The sequence below is a fragment of the Struthio camelus genome, chromosome 14, assembly GCF_040807025.1.
Source record: "Struthio camelus isolate bStrCam1 chromosome 14, bStrCam1.hap1, whole genome shotgun sequence".
Lineage (NCBI taxonomy): Eukaryota > Metazoa > Chordata > Aves > Struthioniformes > Struthionidae > Struthio > Struthio camelus.
This window is the reverse complement of record NC_090955.1, coordinates 8,996,998-9,009,077: the sequence shown is the minus strand read 5'-3', so window position 1 is coordinate 9,009,077 and position 12,080 is coordinate 8,996,998. Positions and strand designations below refer to the sequence as shown.

The window sequence follows — 12,080 nt, the reverse complement described above, 5'->3', positions numbered from 1 at the left end:
AGTCCTCCCGGCTGGCGCGCGGCAGGCCGGGATACGTAGTCAGAACCCGCTCGTTCCCTTCCCGCCTCGGCGCTCGGGAGGAGGGGCGCCCGCGGCCGCCGGAGGGCAGGGAAGGCGCTTCCGGAGGCGGGAGGTCACAGCGTGGAGCCGCGCGCCGCTGCCCGTTGCTGTGGTGGTAGCGGGAACGGGACGCCGGCGGGGTCAGTCTGCGCGCGCGCCGAGAGGGAAGCTACCGCACCGCCCCGCACCGCCATGTCGTACTGCAGGCAAGAAGGTGCGGGCCGCGCCGGGGCGTCCTCCCAATGTCACCGCCGGGGTCAGGCCGGGCGGGTTCGCCCTGAGGCGGCGGCAGCAGCGGCAAGGGGAGGGGGCCTGTGATGGGGCAACGCGCAGCCGCCCGCCGCTGCCCGTGAGGGAAGGGCGCAGCCTGAGGCGGCAGGAGGCGAGAAAGCCGCCCGGGGGCTGTGTGTGGCGTTGGCCCGGCCCTGCCCGCCTTCCGCCGACCTTTCTCCTCACGGCGGGCGGTGGCCGCGGGGCAGCGCGGCCGCTGGGGGCCCCGCGGGGTGAGGCGGAGCGGGGCCGCGGGCGCGTTGGGAAAAGGCCGCCCCGCAGGCGGCGGTTGGCGGCGGCCGGAGCAGAGCGTGTGCGCGCCTCGGGCCCCGCTCTTAGCTCGCGGGGCGCGGCCGTGAGGCGGCGGAGGCGTGCGCGCTCCCCTGGGGAGCGGTGGCTTCCAGCAGAGGTTAACCTTCTGCAAGCTTTAATAGCCGGAGTTTGCTGCCTTATTAAAAAGCCCAGTAGATGAGCAGCGTGGTGTGTGAGGCTTGATGCTTTTGTGCCTGTGCAAGGTGTTGTGTTGCACGGGTCATGTTATTTATTAGGCTTGGCCAGCTGATGCCCTGAGGGGGGGGGGGGTTCTCCTTTGACTAATGTCAAATGACTAAATGTAAAATTTCAAACTGGTAAAATCCGTTCTCTAGTTCGAAATGCCATTTTGAAATGGCAAACTTTGACACACTGAATGCTGACCATGTATGGTTGTAAAGTAATTATAACCTGTGCCACTCTTTGTTTTGTTTTACTGTTTATTTTAATAACATCTTGGGCCTTTGCAAGGACCCTCTGTAAGTTCTCTTATAGTATTCTACAAAATTACAACAATTATAGTGACGGGGTTAGAGTTTATATCTTTCTAGTTCCTTTTATTTAAGAAATCACTGAATATTCTGCGTTGTAAAGTCTGCTGGAGTACAATACACAGTTGACCAAAAAAAACCTTCCCCCCCCTTTTTTTTAGGCTATTTAGATTGATCTGCTTTTAAAAACATTAAAATGTGTACTGATTACAAAGCAAACTAAAGGGAGTGTTTGAACATCTGCTGGTTGAGGTAATGTTGACAGGCAAGAAGATCCTAACTTCTAATATACTGAGTCACTGCAGCGGCCTTTCAGAATTTGGAGAATGAAAGGAAGATCTTGGGGAACTTACCATTTTCTTTCTACTCAATGAATAATCAGTTGTGCGTTCAGAAGAGTTTCAGCGAGATGCTCTTTTCTGGTTGTGTGTTACATTTTTCTTTTTGAGCTAGCCTTTAGAAGATTTCCCTGTAGTCTTACAGGGTTGTTAGGAAACTCTTCCCTGGCTTTCAGCTAAATCTTTTTTTCCTACAGAACTTCTTTGTTCAATAAAGGGTGGCATGAGAGCAGGAAATACACTGCGCTGTTTTTCTGTCTTTGATAATGTTCACAGTACCTTTCAATATAATTGGTTCTGCACTTAGGGACTTCATTCTTTATTCCAGATCACTATTATAAAATATTACACCAGGTAATTCCACCAGTCTAAAGGTAGACTACTGTTCTTAAGGAATATCCTACTGAACGCTTTCCTAGTCCATGTAAGAGAGTAGTTGTCTGAGCTTGTTTTGAAACAGCTTTTTAACTTCACTGTTCAATGAACTGTTCTGTGATCTGCAGCTATTACAGTATGTTGCTGTGAAAATTAGAACTTTAGAGCAATAAAATTTCAGTTAGCTTCTATATTTTTGGCAAGTAAATGGATGATTTGTTATAATATATTCTAAGACTATTAAAATAGTTTTAAAGCACTCATTTAATCTTTTTTTTTTGTACCCTTTTCTGTGTACCAAGAGTGAGGCTGCTACTTTCATAGTTTTCTTCTGTGCATTTAGTGTTTGTGGCTTCATATTTAGTTAGCATTGCTTAAGAAATCTAATTTTGGGCTGTTTGCTCCCAGCACCTGTCATTGCACTATGTTGGCCCCACTGTCCTAACTACTTTAGGTCAGGAGGGTTTAAAATTCAAAATACTATGAGGTGTCTCTCAAATGCTGCCACAACTCAAAAATGGTATGCAGTCCTTTCCTACTACTGTGAGTCCTGATAGCAGATTATGGTCTCCCATTGAAATGAGTACTTGTTTTATCTTGCATGTTGTTTAATGAGAACTTGTCCCCATCTCCCTCGACATCTAGTTGTAATGCCTAACTGAAACATTTATCATAAATCACTCTACTGAGTTATGTCTTTTTTTCTGTTCCTATTGGCTACTGAGAATAATTTCCTACAGGTATGTGAGTATGGTACAAAGAGGATAAACAGGATCTGTTTATCTTATTGTTTTCCTTATAGAAGAATTATTACCTAATCTTTTTGAACTTCTGTTGATGTTTTTTATAGGTCTTATTTCTAAGTCTCTTACAAGTTTTAGCAGCATTCCTGTCAATACTTGTCGAATTGTCATTCTGTATGTGGTCCTCTGAACCAACAACTGTTTTAGTTGATGGCAATTGATAAGTTAAATAGTGTTCATTAGCTATTAACACGTGATGTTCAGCAGCTTTGTAAGTGACTTGTTGTGCCTTGGCTTTCTCTGAACTTTTACTTGTTTTCTTTTAAATGGTAGGAAAAGACAGAATTATATTTGTGACCAAAGAGGACCATGAGACACCAAGCAGTGCTGAGCTGGTTGCAGATGACCCAAATGACCCTTACGAAGAACAAGGTCAGTAGCAAGCAGAGAAGTGGAAGTAAGGAGTGTTACATCGTGTTATATGATACTCTAATAATCTTCAACACCACCACCACCAACAAACAAACCTTGTAAGAAGCAGGAACAAATTCTTGATTAATTTTTAAAGAATAAGATAATAGGGCCATTGGTTATTCAGTAAATAAACGCCAAAAGTTAGCAATTTTAACTTCCTAATTAGGACGTCACAGATAACGTACTTTGGGTACAGTGGTTTTTTTTTTTTCTATAAACTTTAATCATTTTTCAGCGTGGTCTGTTCAAATACATCAGGTGATGGTGCAGAGTTTCAGTTAGTAGCAAGAGATATTCAGTAAAAATCTGTCTTTCTTTTCTTGCGTTAATAACCAGTGAAAAATCTGGTTATTTTTCACTATCTTTAGATAATGAAGTATAATTTTCAGAGAAGATTAGGCAAGATGCACACCACCCTCGTTGAGATGAGTTGCTCACCTGCCTATGTGCAGAAAAAATTGCCTCTGTGATCTTTGAATACTCTTTTTAATATGAATTATATATATCTGACTAATCTTGTACTGTACTAGTAGTAATATAATCAGTGACTAGTACAAAAATGTTTTGATGACATGTGACCGACAACTTTAAATTATTCAGTTGTCAGTTGCAACTATCCTGTCTTAAGAAAGAAGAGAATTATTTTAAGCTTTCAGCGAAGACTGCAGTTCTGACCCTAAGAATATCTAACCTGAAAATGAACTGATCTAGGAGATGTGAGAGACTGGGATATTTTGAGGTCAAGGCTTGTAAAGTTGCACAGATCATGGTTTGGGTTGTTTCTACTGGGTAAATGAAATGTCTTACTTCCTGTCATGATTAAGTAAATTTTGCCCTAGGTTAATAAGTTGTCAGGAACATCTGTGAATTTGAATTAAACATTTATGAAATTACTTTTATGCTTCCGGGCCTGTTAGCCTCTTCCATTTGCCCTTTAAAATATTGGTTTAAGTTAGGTAGCTTTCGTTGAGGAATCTCACTTTAAAATCGTGTTGTATCGCAACTTGTGACCAAATATAACGTAGCTATGAGCAGTTCAGGAAAACTGGGTCACTTCACTCAGCTGCCTACCTTGGCTTTAGTTTCTTCATCTCTTTGTGTGAAGGCGATCTCATTGCTTTTAATTCAGCTGAGATGGAAATAAACCCTTTACCGTTTTGGAAATTCTGTTAAAAAAAAAAATAAAAGCTCTGCAAGTGGCTCTGAAACCCTTAGAGGGCAGTGTTTATGCAAGGTTTAGCAGCTGGAGCACACAGGGGTGCTTTGTTAGCTGACATGATATGTAGTTTAATTGGAACCATATCTTTTTATGTCATTAAAATAACTTTTAGTTTTCATGCATAGATCTATGTTAAAATCATTCTGCATTTAGCTGCCTGTCTCAGTTTTAGAGCTTCATTAAAACAGTATGCACAGTCAGCAGTTACATCTAAAGATTTTATTCTCCAGACAATGAGTCTGTTCAGTTTGGTAATGACCCAACTGAAAACAATGAGGAGAGAGTATAGAAACTTTATGTTCTTTTAGATCATTACCTGAATGAATGAACTTATTTGAAGTCTAATAGGAAATTTTCCATAGTACGCTGAAATCAGTATCAGACCTTCCTTTTCAAGAATTAGACGTTATTGTCAGAGATGCTCTGAATTCTAAATTCCTTCTCTGATCTGATCACAGCCTGCTAGAATGTATTCTAAAGCATGCCTGATCAGGATGCAATACTCATTTCCTAGAAAGAATATTTAAACATGGTTTGAAAGGTGTGAAGTTTATGTCCAACCCAAGACATTATAAATACAGAAGCACTGTTGGCTGACCCAAGGCAGAATCACCTTGGGGAAGAGGCTCACAAAACAGCTTGTGGATATTCTTGTGAAAACCAGTAACAGAAACAGAGCGATTAAATCTTTCAACTTTAAATCCGCTTCAGAGAAACACATGCTTAGAAATTTTTTTTTTTTTCTTTACTGACAAATAAACACTGGATATGTTGCTTCAACAGTAAGTTTCACTGGCTTTTCAAATATCTGGCAGGGTTAGTGTGATTGAGGTTAACCTGACACCCTTCCTGAGGTGAAAAGAAAAAGCTGTTTTTTCTCTCTGTTCTCCCCCAAGCCATCAGTGGCTGTGTCTTATTTCAGAAAGATGTTTAGAAGTTGAATTTTAGTATCTATCAGGAATTCCTCTATCCCTCATATTTTTGGGCAGGATGTGTTACTGGCTAAGAGCCAATGCCCAAACTACCTATTTAGTGGACAGCATCTGTGCTTTGGGATGTGCCGCCATCTCCATTGTGAGGATGGTGCTTCAGCTCCTAAAGATTTCAGATAGAGACGCCTTATAGGCAATTAAATCTGAGTTGCACTTGTATCTCTTATTGTCTTGCCTTGGCGGGAAGATGGATCCTACAAATGATTCTTGTAAAGCCATTCATCCTTATGTGGAGAACAGCATCTGAGGAGAACTGATTTTAAAACAGTGTTTACTCCAGTTAGTATATTGTGTAGAAATGAAACAAAATCTGAATTTTAAAATTCTGTCTCAGACGTGTTAAAAATTTATTATTTGTCTGTAAAGTGTAGAAGTAACGGCCTTTAATGATCAGATGGTGGAGTTACGTTCTCAACTCCTTTTCTTTGGCCTGGGGCTTTTTGTCTCCCTCTGGAAAAAACTAGAGGCTGCTTGCAAAACAAAGGGGAAAAAAAAGATACTTTTTCTAGATATCACATCTGGGGAACATGCAAGCCCCTGGAGATCTTATCATTCACTGAACTGTTAAGTCACCTTGTGAGATGTGGCTAAACAAAGTAGCCTGCTGTTTAGCTACGTAAATTCATGTATGCAGGCTGTCTTGAGGTTATATGTGGTTGTTTAAAGTTTGCCTATCTTCCCACTTATAATCACTTAAGGTCTTTCTTATCCTTAAAAAAGTATTCTGTTCTACAAAAAGCATCCATTTAGCAATAGCATGTGGATGCATATTTGTCCTAAAATTAAAGGTCTGTCTCTGACACCAGATTCTCAGAGGAAAGAGAAAAGTGTCCACCTCATCATTTGGGTCATCTAGCATAATACAAAGATACACTACAGAGGCTTGGAATGTGAACATGGGGTGTAGTTCTCTTGGGACCTCTAAAGAGGGAGTTTTTCTTTTTCTTCCCTCTTTTTCCTCCCCACCCTCAATTATTCTTTTTCTAGTTGTGCATATGTAATGAGTATATAAGCTTGTGCCATTTATTTGGATAACAAACTAACCAAAATCAAAGGAGCCACTTCCTCCTTGTTTAAATGTTGTATTCAATGAGTTGTCTATGTGCATTTTATTAGATATGGAGAGGTGGTTGTGAATAATAATTTTCTTTTTCTTAGCAATCCTTAAATCACCTGCTTCCTATGCTGTAGGGTAGAAAAGAAGAAAAAGCCAAAAGCTAGTTACATCAGGGAAACCTTACGATGAACATGTGTATCTGTATGACTCAGAAAGTGAATTTTTGTGTGTGCTTAAATACTTATTCTTAAGCTTATTCTTAGCATGTGGTAAGTTACTGCTGTGTTTTAAGGGCTCTGTGAAAACTTCTCACTTGAGCTGTCTGAGGCTACAGTGCAGCAGATCAAAACAGAGAAACAATTCACATGGCACAGAAGGTAACTGCATCTAATGAGAGAGAAATTTGTGCGCAGAAAAGATGTATGGGCAAAACATTTTGGAATATGTTGTAGTGCAGAAGCTCTGTCTCGTGTGTGGTTTTTATTTAAAAGAAAATTGGAAAAGGCTTTGCTGTGCATAAAGTAACATGCAGGCTTTTCTAATTTAGCTTCTACTTTGAATGGAAGACTTGGTTTCTAGCGTTCAACTTCTGTGGCGTAATTCACCCTAATAATTCTTTTGATCTTTTCTGCTGTACTATATAAAGAACAGTTATATCTAAGAAAAAATAGGTTTATTATATATAAATATACCATAATCTGTATTGTTTTCTAATACCAATTAAATTTACAACTTATTTGGGATGTCACATTTATTGTAGGGGCCTTTCTCATACTTAAGATAAAAATGTAGAGGTTTTTTTTTTTCCATAGTTCTTATTTTTTATGAGGCATTAACAAATATTAGTCTTTGGGCTTTGGTCAGTAGACCAAAGAAATCTCACGCTCTGTTTCTCTTGGGAGAAAATAAAGTTGGGTTGAATTCTTTTCTTGATTTCTGTCCTATCAGTTGTGAAGTTTCAGTAGCCAAAATCTGAACATACAGAATCACTCTGAGCTAAATGCACTGAAGGAAAAATACCATCTGATGAGGCCATGTGAAATGGGAAGTCACACAGACCAGAGTAGGTTCAAATTTATGTTTTGTTTCACAGAGCATCTCAGTGAAGTTCACTGTACCTGTCTTTTAACAGCTGTGGCTGATGGAAACAACTTAAGAATCCATTTGCAGCAGTATTGAGTTGCAGAAATTAAAAACTAGTATTTCCACTGGAAGGCTTGCGTTTGATCTTATGTGTTGCAAATGGAGAAATTTAAACCTGAAAGATCTCTAGTTTTCATTGAGGTCTTTGCTCCAGTGATTTAGAATGATTTATTTTTGTTGACTTCTGTGAAGAAGACACTAGTGAGTTTTTTGCATGAAAAGTAATATTTATTATCATCAGAGATGCAGTAAGAAGGCTGGCTAAAAGTGCTTAAAGAACTGTACCGCAGGTACAGGCTGTTGCTGTCCTGTCTCCTTTCTGTTTCTCCAGACTTATTCTGGTCATCTTATTTTAGCGGCAAAGTTTTGTAATGGTTTCCACAGATGACTGGTGAAGCAAAAACTCTTTAGCTCTTTTGAAGAAGAGCTTGATAAAATGAATGATCAGATGTACAGGACTGTTTTTATAACTTACGCAGTCTCTTTCAGTCCTGCTTCCTGTGTTTCTGTCATCTCACGTTGGCAGATAAGCTTGTTATTGGAATGCTTAGCTTGTAACATGGAAGAAAGTTTTATCAGAACAAGAGTGGGACTTTGTTATGGCAAGTACAAAGACAACTATTGACATTAATGCAGATGTTATGCCTTCACCCATGATATTAACAGATTCCCTGAGCTGAAAGAGATTAGGATGTGTGAGGTCAGCAGTTAATGGCTAAACCAAGCCTTGATTTGTTATGATATAAACAGGGTGGGTTTTTCTTTCCCAAGTGCAGACGCAAGTAGATTGTGACGCACTGGATCAGTGAGGTTCAGGCTGCATTTGAAAGATGTTTTAATTCAGAGAATTAAAAATAATCACCCTATGTATTGTAGACTTGTGCTTCAAAGGAGAGTAATGGATGAAATCTGTTTTGATTTTTAATTGTGTTCTAAGCTAGCTGATACACCTAATCATTTAAGTATGCATTCTGCTATAATTATCAGTGAGGAAATGTTTGCCTTATTTGTTTGCTTTTTAAAAGATAGTTTCTGTGCAAATAGCACCATAAACTGATGCCACTTAAGTGATCAAATAGGTACAATTCAGTGCCCATATGTTAAGGGGTAACCCCTGCTTTGTTAAAATTTGCATGTTCACAAGGCAATTTTGATTTTAAAATGAACAATTTCTTTTTTTTTATTTTAAGAGCATTATTTGATGAGTAATTTTATTGCTGTGATGTCTTCAGGAATATTCAAAAACAACACAATAGGAGTTTTGGAAGTATTACAAAAATGAGTGTTTAAAATGACTGGTTGATGTCGGTGGGGAGGAATACAGAACTTCAAAATCTAGTTTACAACGCAAACCATATTTTTTCTACGCTGCATGATCAATGTCTCTTCTTTCTGCTTTATGTCATTCTTGGCAATAAAGAATCTGGCACCAACCATCCATTTCCTTGTCTCAGCGGTTCTGCTTTTCTTCCAGGCAACCAGAGATGCCATGATACACTGTAGTAGGTATATCTTGTTGGTACAGTGATTATCACAGATATTTTACACAATTATCCTGTTGGATAAAGCTTGGCTTATGAAAAATGACAATATTATGGCAGTTCACAGAGTTATGCCAAGGAGACTGTTACTTGCTGTAACAAAAAGGAAACTGGTCAACACTGAGAAAGGACTAACTCGATGTAACTTTATGCTGAACTGGGTTGACCAAGTTAGAGCAAATGATAGGGGAATTGCAAATTAGGGTGAATTTTTCCTTTCATTCCTCTTAATATAACAATAAATATGGTTGGCTTGCTATTGCTCTACCAAAACGTAAGATTCATAATATTGTGGCCCGGTGTCCAAGGAGGTACTAGTGAGAGTGAAACGCATCTCTGGAACTTCATGATCCCATGGGACAAGACAATAAGTAGGCTTACTGAAGTCTGTGGTAGAGTTTTAGGTTGCACCTGGCCCTAAATATAATTTACTGTTCAGATAAGAACTGATGCAACTCTGTTCTCTGGTAACAATAGTTGCATACCTGTTTCTAAAAGGAAAGCACTTAAACTTCAGTTTTATGCACATGCTGTCAGTTCCTGCCAGGAGCTCAACCTGGAGTTGAAGTTAGGAAACTAACTTCTAGAGAAGAGAACAGAAAACTGTCAAAGTAGGGAAGAAACAAACTTGGATCATAACACAGTGTTTCTGTTGTTTTTTTTTTATAGATGAGCATAACTGCATGTATGCTCATGTGAAGTAGAGAAAGGGAAGGAAGATGTATCGGTTGCTTACTTAAAGCAATATAATAGAGACTCTAGAAGCCCTCATGAACATTGTATTACGCTTCTAGGCCTGGCAGTTTAAAAGGCTTTCCAGAACGTTCAGGGGAAATATTTCCTGGCTTTCTGCTGGAACTCTCTCATGCATATCAATTGATATCTCAAAGAACATTGCTAATTTAAATCTCCACCTTGATCTTCCACTACTGAAGTATTTAACTGTTCCAGAGCAGAAACTTGTAGCTATTCCAGTGTATTTAGAGACTAGAATGAGATCGAACTCATTTTCATTTGTAATCTAAAACACTGGGATTTTTTTGCATTTTTGGGGGGAGGGGGGGTGAACTAGGCATGCTGGCATGCTCTTACTATTCCTTTTGTTCTGTGGCATGTGACTTGCTCTGTGCATGTGATTCTCATTTTTGTGATTCTAGTTTTTCTGTTCAAATTTTAAGGAGAAAATTGTGATTTAGTATTCCAGAGTTCATTTAAAAAGAAAAGAGCATCCATCCAGCTTGATTTAAGAGTTCTATTCTTAATACTGGTATTAAATTCTCATGACTTGGATGAGAACATTTTAAGGCTTGCATGCTCTTCTGACAGGTCTTTTGAGTGGATTAACTTGACACATTGGAATTTTTTTAGCATATTCTCAACAATCTGTAGTCAAGGGAGAAAGACTTAATTCAGACATGCAGATGGAACTTGTCTCGCTTGAGCCCAGTAATGGATCATACAGATCAGATAGAAGCAGACTAGCCAGAAAATGGAAGGCGATTTGCACTCTTGAAGCTACAGAACCAGTATGGCGATACTAGTACTTCAGATTACACCTGCAGTGTAGCAGCTTTCGTGGGATGAAATTAATTTTTGAAAGGAGCACTTAACTTTTCTTCTCTCTTTTGTTTGTTCAGGATTGATTTTGCCCAATGGAGATATCAATTGGAATTGCCCATGTCTTGGTGGAATGGCTAGTGGTCCCTGTGGGGAACAATTCAAGTCAGCGTTTTCTTGTTTCCACTATAGCACAGAAGAAATAAAGGGATCAGACTGTGTGGACCAATTCCGTGCCATGCAGGAATGCATGCAAAAATACCCAGATCTTTACCCTCAAGAGGATGAAGAAGAAGAGAAAGAGAAACCAAGCAAAGATTTAGAAGCTAATCCTACGGAGGCTTCTGTAGCCAAAGAGGAGAAGGGATCTAGCTAATGAAGATGCAAGGAGGCTGTTGTCTCCACTTTGTATTTTCAGACATGGACTTCTGCAGAGTGTCCATCTTTTGAGTCATCAAGAAATGTTTCACCACTGTTCTATTCACTGCATCATAGTAAATAATTTATTGCAGGAGAAATCTCAGTGCTACAGCCTTGCAAATAAATACTGCAAAAAGAATGAATATGTGTATGTACTAAGTAACCTGTTAGTGGACACTCACAATACTTTAATAGTTATTTTTTCCCTCAAATTCTCAGCTAGTCTTTTGACTTGAAAAATATCTCTAAATACATAAAACATACAACTTTCAACTAAAATTTCCACTAGTGCACCAGGTCTGTCTTCATTTCAATGTGTTCTGATTAGTAGCTGTTATTTCTTTTTCTTCTTCTTTTTTTTTTTTATTCTGTCCTATGACTAGAAATTGAATTAAAAGACTGTTTTTCCGTAAGGCTTTTTTGCCAGAGTGATTCAGGATGTTGAAAATGGCTTAATTTAGAATTTGTTAATTAATTTCAAATGGCATTATTTAGATTATGGTTGCGTTTTACTACTGACATCAGGTAAGGACTGCCACAGAAATGTTGGAATGTGTGGCTCCTTTGATTTCATTAACTGATTGTGATAACTTTTACATTTTCAAAAATGCTTTGTTGTGCAACTTTTGAGATGAATGGAAAGAATGCTGATCACTTGTTTTAGTTTTGCTCTGAAAGCAGTGTTTTTGAGTTTTCTTAGTTAGTGTCTGCTTCTTCAGTGTATAGACAGGCTCTTATAAAATGCTTTGAGATTAAAATGAAAATGTTACCTGGTGTAGTGATCTTGAAACAGATACTGTGACTTAAGTGCATATTAAAAAACAAATACTTTTTACGTTCATTAAAAGCTCTTGCTTCTCTGGGGGTTTTTCATTAACACTGCTTGGATTTGAAAGACCATGACATTCTTCTGCATTGTAAGTAGGCCGTGTATTAATTTGTGTGTTGTGCAGATCAGTTGCCTCGGCTTGTCGAGCTTTATTCCTGTCCCGTTTCCTCTCTTTCCCCCTCCCCTAGCAGGGAAGCACAAAAAAATGTAAACCACTGTCAGTAATTACAGTGGATTGGATCATGAACCAGCACTATAA

The 12,080-nt window shown here is 39.2% G+C and overlaps 1 protein-coding gene across 1 annotated transcript; it reads left to right on the top strand.

The window, feature by feature from the left end:
• Nucleotides 1–8: 8 nt before the first annotated feature.
• Nucleotides 9–11,852, top strand: CHCHD4 (coiled-coil-helix-coiled-coil-helix domain containing 4). The gene is made up of 3 exons (XM_068907356.1): nucleotides 9–274; nucleotides 2,923–3,021; nucleotides 10,653–11,852. Exons 1-3 carry the CDS (start codon nucleotides 253–255, stop codon nucleotides 10,946–10,948), a joined length of 417 nt encoding a protein of 138 aa, XP_068763457.1. The 5' UTR covers nucleotides 9–252; the 3' UTR covers nucleotides 10,949–11,852.
• Nucleotides 11,853–12,080: the final 228 nt, after the last annotated feature.